The sequence below is a fragment of the Cuculus canorus genome, chromosome 14, assembly GCF_017976375.1.
Source record: "Cuculus canorus isolate bCucCan1 chromosome 14, bCucCan1.pri, whole genome shotgun sequence".
Lineage (NCBI taxonomy): Eukaryota > Metazoa > Chordata > Aves > Cuculiformes > Cuculidae > Cuculus > Cuculus canorus.
The window spans coordinates 17,829,186-17,849,172 of record NC_071414.1 but is presented as its reverse complement, the minus strand read 5'-3'; the positions used below and the strand labels follow the sequence as shown (position 1 = coordinate 17,849,172).

At 46.7% G+C, this 19,987-nt stretch overlaps 2 protein-coding genes across 2 annotated transcripts in view; one reads left to right on the top strand and one right to left on the bottom strand.

Annotated features, from left to right (window-relative positions):
• Positions 1-19,987, bottom strand: part of SKP1 (S-phase kinase associated protein 1) — a 276,895-nt gene that overhangs the window by 58,592 nt on the left and 198,316 nt on the right. The gene's annotated exons all lie outside the window — the stretch shown is intronic.
• On the top strand, positions 8,578-18,407 carry UBE2B (ubiquitin conjugating enzyme E2 B). The gene is made up of 6 exons (XM_054079408.1): positions 8,578-8,700; positions 13,046-13,126; positions 14,414-14,439; positions 15,442-15,531; positions 16,949-17,037; positions 17,843-18,407. The coding sequence occupies exons 1-6, from the start codon at positions 8,657-8,659 to the stop codon at positions 17,969-17,971; spliced, it is 459 nt and encodes a 152-aa protein (XP_053935383.1). The 5' UTR covers positions 8,578-8,656; the 3' UTR covers positions 17,972-18,407.

Sequence of the window (19,987 nt, the reverse complement as noted above, 5' to 3'; positions counted from 1 at the left end):
CCCCTCACACTTCCATTTGCCATGTTATTAGCCATGTGTGCTACATCGCCCAATCTCCAAATCTTTCTTTCCTCTCTTTTATAGCATCTTCTCTTGCACGGCTTCTTAGGGCTCTTCAGACAACCCGTGTCACTGATCGTCATAGGGGCTCAGCACTGATTCTGCTGGACATTTTTGATATGGAAACCATGGAAAATCAGCTGCAGGGCAAACGGGCACAGGTTAACTAGGAATAACAGATTACCATCTTCTAGATAATCTAAAGAAATTAATTTATGTTTGGCTTACACAATAACAGCTCTGTGAAGAGAAATCTTGCACTGCTTTCATTGCATCTGGACCAGATCACAGTGGTATCTTTGACCCACAACAACAAAAATACCCTGAATCGGTTTAATAAGCAGTGGGTTCTGTTTGTTTAAAAAAAATAAATAAATAAAAAAAAAAGGCAGATCTCAAGGCATGAAAGCATGGACTGAAAAAACCCTCCAGTGGCTTCAGAAGTGCCTCTGAGGCACAGAGCGCCCTCATTTCCCAACGTCATTGATGTCCTGATTCTACTACAATTAGCAACTGCTTAATGTAGGTGATGAGCACGAGTGCGCGGGGGTTCTGCGCACAACCCACCCGTCGGCCGCAGGACGAGCCAGAAGGGACTGAGAGATGACACAGCCCAAAGGAGGAGGACAGGATGGGAGCGGGGAAGGAGAAGCAAACAGCTGCGCCAGCGGGGAGGAGAGCTCCTGGGGTCGTTCCTAACCCAGTGGGCTGGAAAAGTGCTAAATATCTTCAGCTTTTCAGCATTTCAGAGATGGTCCAAAAGTTCTGCAGTGGTGCTTCTACAATCCGCATGCTCCTCTGATTATCTACTCCGACACCTCTTTCTTGTTTCAGTTCTGCAGATCATTTCAAGCCATTTGGAAGTCTTAAACTGTTACTATGAAACCAAACCTTTTTCTCAACAAAGAATTAACACTTTCGATCTCTGTATGACAAAACACTACACAAAAGAAAATGTGTGATCTGAAAGCGCCAACATTTTATTTCGGTTCAGTCTTTCAGGTGAGTTTTTACATCCCTGTTGTGATTGCCTGGAGTAACTGGAAGAGGTGTTTTTGAGCCTTTAATTATCCAATCCATGGCGATAATGCTGCAGCTCATCTGGAATTGTATGATGATAAATTCAAACACCAAGTGAGGTTTTTTTCTGCCTAAATACACGGCAATATCTTATGATGACATTGCTGTTGGTAAAAGAAGAAAAAACACTTTCTACCATGGCTTTCTATTTCAGTTCATGCAGACTTACTCTTTAAAAGGCTGATTAAAAAAAAACCCCTATCATTTCCTTAATTAAGGATTTACATTACTTTGAAAATAAGCTAAAAGACTCTATTTCTGCTCCATCCACCTTCCTCCAGTATTCAAACACATTTATCAAGTTATTTCTCACAACACATCTCCAGGCTCTGAACTCGTCCTGCTGAGCCAGGAACACAGCAAAGAACTGAGCTGCTCTTCCCACTACCTTAAAAAAATATCCTCTTGGATGAGTTTTACTTACACCAACAAAACACGGATAAGAACTCGCATATTAAAAGACTGACACTATAAACATGTACCATTTCAAATTGGGGCCATTGGATTTTTACATTACTATCTGTTGATTTTTTGAAGCAGCTTTAGGTTAAAATCAAAGCTTTTTTGAACTCGGCACAGAAGTACTCGCCCTTTTAATCGCCATAATCTTGGGTTTTTTGATGACTACGCTCCCTGTGGTACCACATCTCCTAAATGCCACCGAGACCCGGGACATCGGTCTGCATTTAGAGCTGAGGTGTCCGCAAACACTACCTTCAAGAAAAGCTGAGGGACCCATGTGGCAAAATGTGCCATTATGCCTCATTAAAAATTGATAAGAACTAAATTTTTAAAACATCCAGTTACTGCACAGAGTGGAAGTGGGCTGAATATGCATCATAAACGTAAGAATCCAAATGTATAACCTTGTAATCTGTCTGCAAGTTATGGTTCCCATGATTTGCAGAAATTCGATTAAATCAGAGTAAGCTCATTTAGAGCTGGTGCTTCTGGCTGGGAGTAAATCCAACCCAACCTACGCCCAGACTAAAACTCTTGCAGTGTCTTCATAGAATCATAGAATCATAGTTTGGGTTGGAAGGGAGCTCAAAGCCCATCCAGTTCCACCCCCTGCCATGGGCAGGGACACCTCCCACTGGATCAGGGGCTCCGAGCCCCATCCAACCTGGCCTGGAACCCCTCCAGGGATGGGGCAGCCACAGCTTCCCTGGGAAACCTGGGCCAGGGCCTCCCCACCCTCATTGGGAAGAATTTCCTCATGTCTAGTCTAAACCTTCCCCTCTCCAATTTATGGCCATTAGACACGGTTCTAAATTCAAATATTGCCATTGAGCTTTTAGGGGAGATCTCCCCGCTGCACCGTAACAATGCTGAAATATCTTTATGAGGAAGTATTCGCAGATAATCCCTCTTCTGTTTAGAGGTGGCACAGAACTGATATGATAAATACACCACCCCTTCCGCAGCCAATGCGCTGCTGGGGATCCAGGGAAGAGAGCCAAGCGAGTGATGTGACGACATCTGGCAGGAACAGCCACCTGGGGAAGGCAGGGCAGGACACAGCCTGAGCTGCACGCTGACCTTTGGGCTGCAGACACAGGAGGGGAAGCCTTCCTGCCCCTCCTGCCTTTCCATTCCCATGTTCTGATGGAGCTGAGGACAGGGAAGATCTCTGCCACAGAGGTACCCAAAGCAACAACACCCAGGAGAGGAAACGATAACTCACCAGAACTCACACATCTTGTGTGAGGCTTTGAGCATCTGGATCCAGTGGGAGGTGTCCCTGCCCATGGCAGGGGGTGGAACTGGGTGGGCTTGGAGGTCCCTTCCAACCCAAACCATTCCATGATTCCGTATTCTTCTGCTTCATTTAAACTAGGACTGCTTCCACCAACATAATTTCCAAATCTTGCCTCTACATTTTAAATTCACTTTAGATGCTCGATTTAATCTGGCAGGAGAATACTGTAGAAATAATTTGTCTTCACTCTGCTTTGTGCATGAAGCAGAGTCACCACATCCCCTGGCAGTGATGCAGGTCTAACTCTCAAGCCATTTACTCCTTATTTTACACATTTCAAGATGCTAACCTGTCAGAACGTTACGGCTTTCACTGTGGTTTTGTTAACAGGTTTTTCTGGTTCCTCATTGCTGTCTGGTGCCCTCGTGCTGGCTCCACACTGATATTCCTTAACTCCCTGTGAGACAAACTCAGGCAAAGCGCAGGAACAGCCATAAAGCCACGGATAAAATGAAAAGAATAAACTTATTGCCATTACCTCAGAATCTGGGGCAACTCTGAGATCGGCACCTCGCAGAGGGAACGCGACGCAGGCACCATGCAGCTCGGTCCTTGCTCATGGTCCAGGGGCTCTGGACACTCGGACAGAGATGCAAACGCAAATGGGAGAATGCAGGCACCGCCGAGCCCAGCAAGCGTGAAAGCGTGAGCGCAAACTGCTGCTTTTCCCCTGCTTATCAGGGCAGAGGCGAGGCTTTTGCCCTCTTTCCTGCCAGAGCTGGAATCTCAACACGTTAGAGTTTCTCAGGCCAGCGTTATCTAAACATAAGAGCTCTGCTTGTTAAACACAGAAGGCAAAACAACAATTAGTACAATATGTGTGTTTTTCTACATCCCAGCTGCAAGGCCAGTTGAGCGTGCTCATCGTTGCTCCTCGCCAATCTGCTGTTATATTCCCACCCTCCCACCTGGTTAAGGACCTCGCACATCTTCATCGGGTTTTATTTCTTCACAGAAGGACAAAAGTTTGAATTACTCTGAGGCACATACGGTTCTTCAAACATGTATTAAAGATGGTGTTTCAAGGGCATTAACACCTACAGACAGCAGCACTCAACGTTATCCTCAACATTCCTGCAAGCTCCTGAGGCTCCTGGTTTTAAACACATGTGGAGCCGGACAGGAATCAGCTTCACACACACACGGCATCTCCAAAGCCACCTAAAGCCATTTAAAAGGCAGAACGAATCATAGAATCATGGTATCATCAAGGTTGGAAAAGACCTCTGAGATCACCCCATCCAACAGTTTCTATCCGATGATTTGGCTCATCCATTTTCCCAGTTTTGGAGTCTTGGGGATGACTGATGGTAAATAATTCTTCCCAGATAGACACTGCAGCAGGAGAGGGTGAGCTGGAAAAAGAATAGCTTATTAGAAGGAGGGATTGTTTTAACATACAGAGAGGCAAGTAATTTGCTTTCACTGTTAATTCTTTAGCATCTCATCTTACAATGAGACAAGGTCACCTTAGTAATGTTTTGGGTTTGCAAAACGCTACAGCAATGTAGTGTTTGCTCAAGATTAAGGTAGAATGAATATGCTGCAAAATCACACCTTTTTATTTAACACAATCTCTTACCAAATACCATTTTTTGAGGAATAAAATAGGGATAAGTACTGAACTTGAAACAGCTTTCTGATCAGGAAGTTGTCTTATCTATTTCAGCGCTATTCAAGAAGTCTACAGAAGGAAAACATTAATTCCTGCTCTAGACTGCACGCTGCGTAAGGACTTTTTCCAAGGTTTTGAGGCACTGTGGACAGTTTTAATGATTTCACATGAAATACACTCCTCCAGACACCAAATGGAAAAGTTAGTTCTGAGAGGTTAGTTCCACCTGCCTCTGGGAGTCGATGGGTTACAGGTCTGTGATAAATTGAAAGCGTTTAAACTAATATGCCCATAGTGAAATTACACAGTAATGGCAGTGATGCATTTAAATTCATTAAGCAAGGAAGTAGAGGAAATAATGATCAGCAGATTTAAATCTAAAGTGGTTGTTTAGTGCAGACTTCATTTTGAGACACATGAAACCACCCTAGCGAGGGCAGAGCCTCTCTTTTAGTGTTGCAGTTGGGACTGATGGCTTTGAAACTAGTTTAGGATATAGTTAACTTCACTTTAAAACCTGCACACGCTGTACAATCAGCAGAGCAGGAATTGCAGCTGGTTCTTCAGAGGGAAAAATAAAAGTTTCAATTTATTAATAAACCTACTGGCCACACCTGTGGAACTGCCAGGTAGGACTGAAATGAAAATGTTCCATTAAATGAGGTCGATGTGCTGCTCCTGGTGGTGTCAGAGGAGAAGACAGACTGTTGCTGTTGAGACCGTGGAATCAGAATGGTTTGAGTTGGAAAGGACCTTAAAGATCATCTAATTCCACCACACCTCCCACTGGCTCAGGGGCTCCAAGCCCCATCCAACCTGGCCTGGAACCCCTCCAGGGATGGGGCAGCCACCACCGCTCTGGGCAACCCCGGCCACTGCCTTCCCACCCTCATTGTGAAGAATTTCCTCTCTATGTCTAATCTAAATCTTTCCCTCTCCAATTTATAGCCATTCCAGGGACTTGAAAAGATCCCTGAGCCAGATCGAGACAACGCAGGATTTCGGATGTAGCCCTTGTTTGATTCCTGCTGTTCGTGGGGGAGTGTTGGGTGTTATTCCCTGGGCAGGCAGTGGCTGCTGCCCCGGAGGAGAGCTCTGAGAGCGACGGGCGCTGCCCTGCGTGTCAGGGATGCTCCCACTGCCCGGTCTGGGCAACTGCAGTGGGCGCCTGTCAACAACCAAATAATGGATGTTCTTACACTGACATTAATTATTTATACAGGTCCAAGCTTGCACTTGTATTTTACAGTCTGCCGTCTCCCTTACGAATTAGCCAGAGCTAAATATAAACTGTGTACAGCCAGAGGAGCAGCGCTGGAATGTAAAATCCAAGCGTCTGGGTGACGGGAGGAGGAGGCAAATCCAGAAGGGCGGATTGTTCAGCAGGAACCATTTCTCACTAGCGTGGGGAGCAGTGTTGGAGTGGCTGGAGAATCACAGAATCATGGAATGGTTTGAATTGAAAGGGACCTCAAAGCCCATCCAGTTCCATCCCCTGCCATGGACAGGGACACCTTCCATGGAGTAGGTTCCTTAAAGCCCCATTCAGCCTGGCTTTGAACGCTTCCAGGGATGGGGCATTCATGACTTTTTGGGGCAAGCCTCTTTCAAAAGCCATCTCCCGTGCAGTATTGGGCTTTCTGTGAGTTCCTCTCTCTCACTTTAAGCTCCTGGGTCTTTCCATTGAGGTGGGACATGGAGTTGACGGTGCTGAGTCCTTGCAGGGTTGCCCTTTCCCTGTGTGCCATAGGGGACTGGAGCAGTGTTCCAGCCAAGCTGTGCCCGTGGCACCCGGGGTCGGCAGAGCTGCAGCACCAGCTCGGGCAGAAAGCAGTGAGGAGCCTTGTGCTACACTGAACCCAGGACTGATGCTCTTCAGGCACACAGATAGCCGGGGGCAAACAAAATGGGCAGAGGATGAGGACAGCGTTTATTTCTGTCACTCCATTAGCAGTCTCATGATGTTTTGACCTCCTTAAAATTGCCTAAGGAAAAGCGAGGAGGCACACGCAGTCACACAAACCCAAGGGCTGGGGCCAGCTCTGAGGCTCCATGCATGAATCAGGTCACGGCTTCAGAGGACTCTGCTGCAGTCTGTTGGAGGAACCGGATTAGAGACGATCCCCCACACTTCCCGGGTTCCCATCAGAGCAGAGCACCTGGGCACAAGTATTTTTCTGAGGTGGTCTCTGACTGCATCTCTTTCTCCAGCGCTGGTGTAAATGGGCTTTTCCCACCCAGCTGCCTGCTCCTGGCCACGCTTCTTGGCTGGAGATGTCCTGTGCTCCTCCAGCCACTTCCTGCTCAATGCTCTCCAGCAATGCCAAACTCGTTTCTGCTGTGCTAAAATCTGCTTTATTTAAGCCCAAAACTGTAATTTTAAACTCCCAAACTCTCTCCTTGCAGAGGGGCGAGGTGGTTCTGGTGATAGAACCACAGTGCCCCATCCTATAGCCTCTTCCCACCGGCTTCCCCCAAAGACACAGAGGCTGCGCAGGTGCAGAGCTGCAGACAGATACACAGACAACCCCCCACCATGCTGGGATTGATACCAAAAATGCTGGCAAATAAACTCTTTTAAGACTCGTTTTGGAGTTTTAGAAAGCGAGCATAATTTATCAGGCCTGGGCGACGGGAGGGAGGGATCTCCCTCAATCGCGTGCAGCAAGGCAAAAGCTGGTTACAGAATATGTTTCCCACTTACATGCACTTGGATAAACTTTGCCAGAAATCTTATGCATATCCTATTACTTTCCAAGGACCAATTTTAATGTTGTTATGAACCTCACAAGTGTCAAAACTCTTGCTAATTTGGAGCTTTGGAGGCAGCTCTGTCTGACCTTGCATTTGAGACAGAAAGGCTGCAAACAGGTGGGTATAGAAAAAAATGCATCTGTTCAGCACAGATCACACTGAACACAAGAACACTGAACACAAGAACATCAGCTTCAAAGAATGAACAGTGTCTGGAAAAAAAACCACTGAAAGAGAACATACAGTCAGAGGGACGTTCTGTCTGACTTTCAGAAAATACAGTTACTTAGATGAAACTTAACTCTGCTTTAGTGTAAAGCAAAAAATATTCCACTTTTTGTAATAGTGACATCTTGTATCAAAAGGGATGAAGAACAAGGGTTAGGAGAGGCAGCTGAGGGACCTGGGGTTGTTCAGCCTGGAGAAAAGGAGGCTCAGGAGAAACCTTATCACTGCCTACAGCTGCGTGAAAGGAGGTTGTGGTGAGGTGGGTGCTGGGCTCTTCTCCCAAGTGATGGGTGATAGGATGAAAGCGAATGGCTTCCAGCTGCACCAGGGGAGGTTTAGGTTGGATATTAGGAAAAAATTCTTCACTGAAAGGGTTATAGGGCACTGGAGTTGTCCAGAGGGGTGGTGGAGTCCCCATTTCTGGGGGGATTTAAAGGATGGGCAGGTGAGGTACTCAGGGATGTGATTTAGTAGTGGATGGGTATGGCTGGACTTGAGCTCAAACATCTTTTTCAACCAAACGATGCTATGCTTCTACAATTCTATAATTCTATGATCTCTGGAGATGTTTAAAAGACGGGCAGGTGAGGTGTTCAGGGATGTGGTTTAGGTATAGTTGGAGTCGATGATCTCAAAGGTCTTCTTCAACCAAATGATGCCACTATTCTATGATTCTATAATGCCACGATCCTATGATTCTATAGTTCTATGATTCTATAATTCTGTGATGCCTGGAGGTGTTTAAAAGATGGGCAGATGAGGTGCTCAGGGATGTGGTTTCGTAGTGGACAGGGATGGTTGGGCTCGATGACCGCAAAGGTCTTTTTCAACCAAACAATTCCATGATCCTGTAATTCTATGATTCTATAACTCTATGATTCTATAACTCCATGATCCCTGGTTGTGTTTAAAAGACGGGCGGTTGAGGTGCTCCAGAAAGTGGTTTAGCAGTGGGCAGGTACCGTTCGACCGGGTGACCTCAAAGCTCTTCTCCAACCCACTGACTCTGAGGCTATGACAGCACACACACCCCACCACCCCCCCCGCCGCGGCGGATGGACCGTGCCGCCCCCCCCGCCCCGCGCCATGGTGTGTCCCGCGCTGGCCCCGCCCCGCGGCGCCGCCATTGCGGTTGTTTGTGCCGGGCGCGGGGCACCATGTCCACCCCGGCGCGGCGCAGGCTGATGCGCGACTTCAAGAGGTGAGCGGCACCCCCGGGCCGGGGGGGAGAGGGAGGGGGTGCAGATGCCGAGCCGAGCCGAGCCGAGCCGAGCCGAGCCGAGCCGAGCCGAGCCCGGCGGCTGGGTTTGTGTCCCATGGGTGTTGGGGTCCTGGGGGCTGCGGGGGTGCTGGGAGGTTGTGGGGGTTCTGTGGGTGCTGAGAGGGGTGCTGGAGCCCAATGGGTGCTAACAGGGGTGCTGGGTGTCCCGTGGGTGCTGGGGGGTTCTTGGGGTCCCATGGGTGCTGGGAGGTGCTGAGGGAGTGCGGGGGTTCTATGGGCCCTGGGGGGTGCGGGTACCCTGGGGGTGTGGGGGTCCCATGGGTGCTGGGGGGTGCGGGGGTGCTGGGGGGTGGTGAGGGTGCGGGTGCTGGGGGGACCTGAGTGTCTGGGTGTCCTATGGGGAAGAGAGGGTGGGCTGGGTGTCCCGTGGGTGCAGGGGTTCTGGGGGGTGCGGGGGGGCCGTGAGTGCTGGGGGCGGTTCTGGAGGTCCCATAGGTGCTGGGGGGAGGTGCTGAGGGGGTCCTGCGGGTGCCAAGGGGGGTGCTGCCTGTCTCGTGGGTGCTGGAGGGTTCTTTCGGTCCTATGGGTGCTGGGAGGCGCTGGGGGTTGCGGGGTTTCTGTGGATGCTGGGGGATGCGGTTACCCTGGGGGTGTGGGGGCCCTATGGGTGCTGGGGGTATCTGGGGATCCTATGGGTGCTGGGATTGTGCAGGTACCCTGGGGGTGTCCTATGGGCGCTGGGATGTTGGGAGGTCCAGGTGCGCTATGGGTGTCGGGGGGTTGTGGGTATTGTGCAGGTGTCCTGTGGGTGTGAGGGCCCTATGGGTGCTGCGGGTATGTGGGCGCTGGGGGAGGATTCAGGGGTCCCGTGGGTGTCCTGTGGGTGCGAGTGTCCTGCAGGTGCTGGAGTGGGGGGGTACAGGTACCATGTGAGTGTCCTGTGGGTGCTGGGAGAGTGTGTGTGGGGTGTTCTGGGGGTGCTGGGAGAGCGTGGATCCCAGGAGTGTGCAGGTATCTTGGGCGTGCATGTGTCCTGTGGGTACTGGGGGTGTGCAGATACCCTGGGGGTGTCCTGGGGGTTGTGGGTGGGTGCAGGTGCCTGGGGGAATGCAGATGTCCTTGGATGCAGATACCCTGGGAGTGCTGGGGGGTGCATGTGTCCTGTGGGTGCTGGGGGGTGTCTGCAGGTGTCGTTTGGGTGTGGGTGCTGGGGGAGTGCGGGTGTTCTGTGGGTGCCAGGGTGTGTGTATGTGGATATTATGCAGTTTTCCTGTGGGTACAAGCGTCCCATGGGCGCTGAGGGGTGCGGGTGTCCTGTGGATGTGAGTATCCTGTGGGCGCCGAGGCAAGGCGTGGGTGTCCTGTGAATGCGGGTGTCCTGCAGGTGCCAGAGGGGCTGTGGGTGTCCTGGAGGCGCCAGGGGGGTGTGAATGTCCTGTGGGTGCAGGTATCCTTTGAGTGCCAGGATCGTGCTGACTGCCCTTGCCCTGGGGGGTCCGGTGCTTCTCGCACCCTCATCCCACTCCTGGCACGGGCAGTTCTGTACCGAAGGTGCTGAGCCTGGTTCTGGGAGCAGCCCAGGCATCAGATGCCTCCAGGGCTCCCTGGGCTGGCGGTGTCTGGGACGGGCACCTGAAAACGAAGCGCTCAGAATTGGCAAACGCTTCATCTGCGTATAACAAAAAGCAGAATGCCCTTTAATGTTTTTATGTACATACTGGGCTAACATTTTCAGTCACGAGGCATCTTTTATATAATATATGCAGTCTGCTGAAGAAGTGTTTATTAGTTGCACTCTTTTAAATGTTAATGGCTGAACCACAGACTCTGCAATAACTTATTTCCAGTCTGACATATAAACACTCTTAGAACAGAGCGTGTGGAAAAAGGGGGGGGGTTCTTCTGTAAGCTTTGCAATATGCCATATGGTTCCTCTGGAATGGAGTCGCTCCTAAATTGTTGGAGGTGAGTCAGCTTTGATAGTGTCTCTTAGCATAGCTGTGTTACACCAGCACCTGAATATATATCAACAAATAGTTGATGTGGACTGTAGTTTCTTTACATGACTGCCTGTAAAGCTGCGGTGATAAAGCCCGACTTGTGACTCCACGAAAAGTCAGGCGTTTTTGAGACGTGGAGCCTGCCTCTTCTGTTGTTTGGGTGTTGGTGTTTGCTAAGTGGGTGTTGCTTGATTCCTGTTCAAATCAAAACAGGATTTTCAGTCGTCGTTATTGTGTTAGGTTACACAGATGACACGAACCAGTGATTTTTCAGGATGAGGAACTAAGTTGTTTTTCAGGATTGCAATCAAACGTGGGTTTATGATTTTATTAAACCAGTCTTTCTAAGATTAGAATAATCTTATTTTGATGATTAGAGATTTTAAATCTCTAATAATTTTGAAATATAGACTTTAAAGCTGTAGAAAAGTATAACAAAATTAAGAGAAAGTAAATCAAACTTACTTATCAAATATATGACAACTTTAACACCCCAGAGTTTATGCAACTTCTTCGTGTCAGGCTTTTTACTGTCCTCTTTCCTACCGTAACTTATATATTTGTTTAGCCTTATGTCACTTGTATCGCTTACTGAAAAAAACAGACCGTGGGCTGTGAACTCTGATTCACTTTGTTAAATATATACCCTTTTTGCATAGTGTGATTGTCTAGAGCAGCGAAGAGAGAACAGTTCAACAGATTTTGATTTCTGTATCTCATCTGCTTTGTTTGAGTAAACTAACAGGAAAATAAGTTAATTTTTTTTATTTTTGCTGTCGGAAAAGGGGCAACAAATACTTTATTTTCCCTAGCTGTTAAAGATTTCCAGGCCCTGTTCAGATCAGTCTGATTTTCAGTCTTTGCCGCAACCTTTCTATAGTTAGACCCTTTGACCGGGAGTGCACGTGAGCTTTTAAATTGATCTGAAACCCAAAGCCATCCCTCAGATATGTTTGTTGAGCTGAATGCTTAGGCATTATTATTGGCGTGCAGCCTGACTGTTGCATAGAAAGAAGTCCTGTTCCTGCTCTCCCTGACCAAAATAGTAGGTGCTGTTGATACTCGGCTGTCTGAACTGTGTGTGCTCAGAGAGCAAGGATGTAAACACAGAGTTCAGAGGGGATGTGAGCTACTGAGTGAGCCCTGCTCCCAGGCTGTCTTTGTCAGGCCGCGCCTTCGCTCCATGTGTCCACATGCCGTTTTATCGTGGACTTGGGCAGTTCAAATGTGGGAGAATTAACTGGCTGTGCACTGGTGTTGGCTCTGAATAAATCTGTTCTGTGCTGACACTTAGTTAGAGCTTGTCCCTCGGTCTGCACGGCTTCTGGCAGCGACTTGCTCATCACATTGTGCCACGATGTGGCCAAACCTCATGTTGATGCTAAAGAATTGCTTTTGTGGCAAGGGTGGCCTCTTCATTTTCTTTGTTCTTGCTGAACTTGAGGGGCTAAATAGGCGGGTGGGTAGGAGCTGTCACTGAAGGGTTTGATCAGGCCAGTTACTCATCAAGTAATTGGGGCTTGCTGGTTTACATCACTCAGGGTCTTCAGTGATCTTTAAGCAGGAACATTGGTCCACAGAAGGATGGGCGGAAGGAGGGTATCTTGGTCCTGTTCTTTCGTTGTGATATATTCTGGATGGTCCGGGTTTATCTGGCTTTCAGTAACTGACATGCTCTTCCCTAGCCCAAGGATTAAGGAGCTAAAAAGAATGTAAAATGCTTCCACGATTACTTTAGAGATAAATACATTTGTTGAACTGGCAAGAGGGAGTAGTACGCAGGCTTTCTCCATGTTCCCTTTTGAAGCAGTCAGCTTCTCAGTCAAAATAGACTTAGACCAAATTTAGCCACAGTGTGCATGCGGATTTGGGAATGCAGGAAAAGCTCCGCTGCCAGTTCCTTGCACTTAGTCCCCGCAAGTGCGCTGTATAAGTGTCTCTGGCTGGTGTTAAGCCCCTGTTGGTAATTTGTTCTCTTCGTTGTGGCAGCCAGCAGCAATTGCTCTTTCATAGTAGTACTGTAAATCCCAGCTGTATGTAGTGCTTTAGGTTATTCTTAGAGTTAATGCTTTGCTCCCTGCACACTTAATCTGACCTATTGCGCTGCTGTAGTGTGTTGTTTTAATACAGAAGAGAATCTTGATGTGCGTCATGTTGTGGGTTTCTCTTTTGGGGTACAGCTGATCTGCATATAATGCTCGGTGTATTCTCTGGTTTGGAATGAGAAAATATTTACAAAATCTGGATATTGCTGCTAAATTCTACTTGCAGATGGAAGTATTTCATTTAAATAAGGCTTGTCATTCTGTATTTGTGATTCTTAGATTGCAAGAAGACCCTCCTGTGGGTGTCAGTGGTGCGCCATCTGAGAATAACATCATGCAATGGAATGCTGTTATATTTGGGTAAGAGGTTTTGATCACTGCATTCTGTATCAAAAAGCTAAATATAACAAAACCTGGGTTTTGTCTTTATAATCATTCTCTTCTTATATGTTTGTCAGGAAACTGAGAAAAATGACCAAATGTGTTGTTATGTTAAAAAGGTGTTTTCAGGGTTAATACAGAATGCGTGGGAAAGAAAAAATTAAAACATGTTCATCTTGTTTAATAAAGCTCGTATATGGCTTACTAAATAGGTTAGACTGTGTGGAATCTGGGCTACAGGAAAGCAGGCTTCCCCTTTAAAGTACATGAGAGCCATGAGTTCTTGGCCATTAAATCCAGATGTATTAGCAGTGATTGGATTGGTTCCCAGGAGGAGGAGGTACAGGTTCATTACACATCCTGCTGTGTTGGGTCTGGCTGGGGTGGAGTTAGGTATCCCCGCAGCAGCCCTCCTAGTGCTGTGCTGTGCTGTGCGTTGGTAGCCAGAAGGGTGTTGGTAACTCACCAATGATGTACAGCACTGCTTAGCAGCAGCTACAGCATCAGGGCTTTCTCCAGCATTCCCCTCACCAGCAGGCTGGGGTGGGCAAGACCTTGGGAGGGGACAGCCAGGACAGCTGACCCAGACTGACCAAAGGGATATTCCACACCGTGTGACATCCACCCAGCAATAAAAGCTAAGAAAAAGGAAGGAGGGTGGGGGGCATTTGTTATGATGATGTTTGTCTTCTGGTGAAACTGCTCTGTGTGCTGAAGCCCTGCTTCCCAGGAAGTGGCTGGACATTGCCTGCTGCTGAGAAGTAAAGAATAGATCTTTTGTTTACTTCCGCACGTGTGGTTTGCTTTTGCTTTAGTAAGCTGCCTGTATCTTGAGCCATTAATGTTTTCCCATCTTATTTGCTCCCCTGCCCTGCTGAGGAGGAGAGTGAAGGTGCAGCTTTGGGGGCACCTGATGTCGAGCCACAGTCAGCCCTCCACACCTACAGAGTAGGAGCTGGCTCAGTGCCCTTTTGCAAATCTGAAACCTGCTTGTTAATAATTTGCTCATTAACTCCAGTCTAGTCACATAATGGCATGTGGATTGTTCGGGATGACGATAGGTATCTCAACTAGCAGATTGACTACAGGAAAGTGTCTTAGATATGACAAAGCTCTTGGAGGTTGCCTCTGGATACTTCTCTACATATTGTAATAATTGCCTCAATGTGTATCTTGGGGAGGATAAGGAAGGGGAGGTGAACTTGTGCCTGTTGAGAAGTATGTAATGATTATTTTTAACTGGAGTTTATTTTTAAAACCTTTCAGGCCAGAAGGGACGCCTTTTGAAGATGGTAAGCCACTGACTTTTATATCCTCTGTCATTCTTATAAATACTGCCAGTATTAACATTGTTCTGCTTTGAAAAAATAATAGCTGTTCTCTATATAGAACTTGGAACAAACTGGGCAAGCAAAAAAGTGAAAGGGTAAGGTCTTGCTGGCTATAAAAGTACTGTATTTTGATGTAAGCAGTGTCTTGCCGTGGTGTTTGCTGATTGGTTAGAAAGCTGTGAAGCAATTCTTATATCAAGACTTATTTATGCATAGAACACTAGTGCTTTTAGGGGGAAGTCGGTCTGATGCTGCCAGACATGTATTCTTATCCCCATAACCAAGATCCACAAGACAGCATGCTTTGCTGTTTTCATCTCTGTTCTTCTGATGAAGAACAGGTGAAAAGTCTTGAGTTGTTCTAAATATAGAACTCAGTGAGGGAGAGGGAACACCAAGTTTGTACATAAACATGAAAGTTGGTGTGTAATGAACCGCCTTTAGGCATATGAGGAATAATGAGTTTAATAATTATAGTATTATTGTAATGATCGGCAGCAGATGGGTTTCTCCTCTGTGTTGGATTGGAGGAATTACAGTAAATTATTCAGTGATCCATAATAAAGGTTTTCAGCGAATCAGTCATGAGCTCCAAAGACGGAGATTGCTGAGTAGGAAATTCCAGTTCTTTGCTGGCACCACGGTGCCTTCTTAATGAAACACTATGGAGTCACCAAAGTCCATGGAACTGGCATGTTGGGTCACAGAAGGAGAGGATGTGCCCAGGGAGTCTCCAAGCTTTTACCTCGCTGCTACTGCTGCTGGGTTTAATTACTACCACAAAGCAGTAGTTCCATTATCACTTGAAATATATAAGACAAAACCAGACTCAGTGTTGTTTGCTTATATAACGGTCAGAAGAAATATTGATCGTGGAGTACATAAATAAACTTATATTGTATATATTCTTGGGAGTATCTTTTGCTGTTAGTTACCTGACTGCATTTCTGTTTGTTTGGACAGGTACTTTTAAACTAGTAATAGAATTTTCCGAAGAATATCCAAATAAGCCTCCAACTGTTAGGTTTTTATCAAAAATGTTCCATCCAAATGGTGAGTAAGTCACTTTTGTTTATCCATAATACGATTAAATATTATGGTGTGGTCACGTCTTCTGCGCAGCTCCAGCATGCTTAACGGCTCTCCATCTCTCTCCATTGGCATCTCCTAAGTAGATGTCTTGGACAGCAACTGCTTGATGAAAAATTAAGAATTATGATACCATTAAGGAGCAGCTATCTGTCTCTTTCTAATCAATATATAGCCTTAGTAGCAAAGCTTGGCAGCATTGTCAGCAGCAGCTGCACTTAGGTGGGCTTAAGAGGGCAATTTTGGTTGCCGATTCCTGCCCCCTTCCATTTAACAGCAATCGTGAATGTGCAGCGACATCATGAACTGGAGCACGGAACCGATTGAGGCAAATGTTACTTATTTCTGTCAGGTGGGATTTCGGCCAAGTCCATGCCTGCATTTGGGTTGCAGTTCCAGCCAGTGCTGGCACAAGGGAGAGGGTGGGAAATCCCAGTTGTAGGGGAGTGCAGTGGAAGAGGCTGACCCTGACTTGTGTAAGAGAGTGCTGTGGTTCCTGCTGCAGCACTTGCTGGGTTTTATACAGTTATCCTTGCATGCAGAACACACAATCTATGCCTTTTGCTCTTTTCCAAGCCCCTCTGTAGCAAAGGGAGGTATAGATTCAATTTGAGGGCTGAAGTGTAAGCCCATTCCAGCATTTTTCATAGTTCGAGCCCTCCTTGCACATTGGTTGACCTTGGCCTTTAGCTCTGTGACTTTTTGGACAGTGCCGTCTAGTGTGCTTCTGCCACATAACGTGCAGGCCAGTGAGCCTCTGGCAGGGTTTGGGTGATCTGTGGGGTTTTATTGGCACGAACAAACCAGAAGTTAAGGATGTAGGAGTTTGTGTGGCGAGTCTTGGTTTCGTACAGGCTTTGTTGAGGCTACTGATAGATATCCTGTCAGAAGTAGGATTTCAGGCACGCTTTCCTGTATTTCCTATTGCCTGCCTTGGTGTGTGTCACAGCGAGTGTAGAGTTTGTGAAAATGCGGCAAGAACTTCCACCACTCAGAGTGTGATGGCTGCAAGATCCTCGGCTGGTGCAGTGGGTCCCACTCCCGCAGTAAATGTCTTGTGGCTCTGAGTCCTGTCCTCTGTCTGTATCTGGGCGAGTCACACAAGAGCAGCGAGAAACCAAGCCTAATGACAATCCTGCGCTAATGACATCCATCATCTTGAGACCTTCATTCTTTTCCTCTTAAGTGTTCTGTTACTTCCAGTAATAATAAATCTTCAAAATACAAGGTGTCAAACTAGAGAAAATGGTGAGGCACGAGTACTGTCTTCCCTAAAATACTGATTTAAACACAGACTGAATTGGAACAATAACTGCCTTGAACAATATTTCATGAATAAACTATAAATGGTTTCTAAATGATATCTGTGTTGCATTTACAGTTTATGCGGATGGTAGCATATGTTTAGATATTCTTCAGAATCGCTGGAGTCCCACGTATGACGTTTCATCTATTTTAACTTCAATTCAGGTAACTTTGCATCTACTTTAGCAAATAATTATGTTGGCTTTGGTCTCTGTTCCAGAAAATACAGCTCGGTGACGGGGCTGGCCAGGTGCTGATAGGAAGGGGGACCTCAAATGCGTGAGAATTAAACAGTAGCTTTTTAGATCAAATAAAGCCCAAGGTGCTGACCTATGCAATTACTTATCCTGAGCTACAAAACCTGCTATTACATATTTTTACAGGAAAACAGTTACTGATTTGGATTATTTAACTGCTTTTAGTTGAGATAGGACATTAGCTGTTGAAATTTGCCTAGAGTTTGAAATGAAACACTAGCCTTTATTGTGAAGCCTTCCCTATGAAGTCCTCAGGGAGGCAATACTGTTGAAGCCCGCTTTACTTGGAATAAGTAAAAATGGCCTGGCACACCAAAAAAGCGTATTTTCTTTTCTCCCACGTGATTGTTTTTCTACAGTGAGGTTTTTAGGAGGCCTCTTAAGCCCCTTTTTAGTTCTGAATGACGGTAGTAGTGTAATTATCAGATAATCAATTAGCATCATACTGCTAGCTGGCACGAATGACCATGTATCTGTTGGGGTTGTGAACCTAGAAGTGTACACTGTGCTCGTGCTTATGCAGTGTATAATTTGAGGTTCAGTAGTGTAATTATGGGTGCCTGACTGTGAGTTTAACTGATTTGTTTTCAATTGGACTCTTGTGAGTCGCATCTGCCTCCTGAAACGCATGTGATTGGAAAGCTGTAAGTTGATTTTTTTCCTTAACTTAAAATGCATTGGTTTGTCTCACGTTTTGTTTTCCCTTTTTACAGTCTCTGCTTGATGAACCTAATCCAAACAGTCCAGCAAACAGTCAGGCAGCACAGCTCTACCAGGAGAACAAGCGTGAATATGAGAAAAGAGTTTCAGCTATTGTCGAACAAAGTTGGAATGATTCGTAACAGCTGCTTTGTTATCTCCATCCTCACAATCATTATGTACAATCTAACTGTCAGTAGAAAGGCTACCAGAAATTTCAAGTGCCACAGTTCTAAGAATTTGCATAAAAACTCATTTGCAAACAAAATTAAGCCCTCCAGTCTAGGAAACTTAAAAGCTTGTGTATCTTGATTAATGTCCTTTTTATTGCATGGTATGAACTAAGTTATTGCTACATAAATTTGTAAGATATCCTGTTTGTATTTTTTTTCCAAGTGTATAATGTTGGTGTGGAGTTTTCATGACAGAATATACACATTTTGTAAATCTGTACTTTTTTCAAATATTGAATGCCTTATTTTTGAATTCTTTAGATTTTTAAATTGGAGAAAAGCACTTAAAGTTTTTATATATAAATATTTCATGTAAAACTGTTAAATACATAACCTTAGTGCAAGACATTCTGCTTTCACTCTGTATCTTTTCCAAAGGGCTCATATTTGGTCCATTTTTCCTTCTGGTACATGCGAGTTATACCATGGACTTTAGAGACAGAAATGTTAATCCATGATGTAACTGTCTTCACTGGATGTCTCTGCTTCTGCACCAGAGTTTAACTTGATTCCATGTCTCCTCAGTTGTATGAGGAGAAGTATTGGTGGCTGCCAGCTTCCAGCTGGGGAAACATGTAACGATTTTGCTGACAGTCCCTGTTCAAACCAGTTGGAGAGTTGCAAACAGGACTCGGGTGACTGGGCTGATGGTGATGTGTTCTGTTAACAGTTTTGCAGGGAGATTGTATTTTACCAAGTTGTAAAGAGTTATCATCTAAAGCTATATTCACATACTGATATTGTAATAGAGTTTGGAATATCTTCTCATAATTAAACAAGTGTCCCGTTAGTTTCCCTTGGATGTAGGGGAAAAAATTGCCAGCAGAGAATGTGCCTGGCATTATTCTTTGGAACCTGACCCTGTGCTGTATGTTCAGGTCTCGTGTCTGTATCACAGAGGTCCACATATGCATAAATTGCCAGTTTTCAAGTTCAGGGTTGTTTCTATAATTTCTTACTGTGTGTTTGTAAGCCAGGCTGGTTGACTACAGTCACGAACTAGGGCTGCTTTTTTTCTTTCTTCCCTCCCAGGAACAAAATTGTCATTCAATTCCAGCTGGCATTGCATGTGAATTGAAACCCCCCAATCCCCTAACAAAACACGTATCGGTGTTTGCCAAAAAACATAAGTTTGTTTCATTTGGAAGAGAAAATGTTGTTTGCAGCAGTTGTTCCTAAACCTTGTTTTCTGTTAATGAGCAGGAATATTGTACACCTCGTAGTTGCTGCAGAGTTGCGTTGGGGCCGGCAGGAGCGGCAGTGTCGAGTGCAGGCGCTGCAGCTGGAATACGAGTTGGACTGTGTCGGGTTCCAGGCTGGCAGAGCATCACCGCTCCCCCTTCGGGAAGAAGAAAGGTTGGAAAGCCGCGCTGGCCTAGAAACACCCGCGCTCCTCATGGAATCCTGCCCCGGGTTGCCTTGGAAGGACTTGGGAGGTCAGCCTTCCCCTTCCAGGGGGCAGAGGGAGAGGCGAGAGGGGGGCGGCGCCCGCACAGGCCGGAAGTCCCCGCGGCCGGGACGCTCTGCGCCGCCCCTCGACTGCCCGGGCGGGGCGGGGCCGCGCAGGCGCGGGGGGGTGGGGTTTTCCCCGTCCTCCTCTCCTGCTTCTTTCTCCCTGCCCTCTCCCTTTCCTTCTCCCTTTCTTTGTCCCTCCTTATCCTTCTCCCTGCCCTCTCCCTTCTCCCTGCCCTCCTTTCCCCTCTTCTCCATTTTCTCCCTTCCCTTCTCCTTCCTCTCCCCTCTTCTCCCTCCTCTCCTCCCTTCCCTTCTCCCCCCTCTCTCCTCCTCTCCCTCAAACTCTGGTCCCAAGCAGCGGGTGAGGAGTGTGGACAGCAGACAGCACAGCAGCAGCTGCTGCCCGTTCCCTCAGCGCCACAAAGAGCGGGAGTCCAGTGGAATTTAAGGGCAAAACCCAAGTACACAAGC

Bases quoted from the DNA above. Each gene is read 5' to 3' on its own strand.
- UBE2B (XM_054079408.1), top strand. From the start codon at position 8,657: ATGTCCACCCCGGCGCGGCGCAGGCTGATGCGCGACTTCAAGAG. The intron at 8,701-13,045 runs GTGAGCGGCACC...TGTGATTCTTAG, and splicing joins CTGATGCGCGACTTCAAGAG to ATTGCAAGAAGACCCTCCTG. The intron at 17,038-17,842 runs GTAACTTTGCAT...CCCTTTTTACAG, and splicing joins CTATTTTAACTTCAATTCAG to TCTCTGCTTGATGAACCTAA.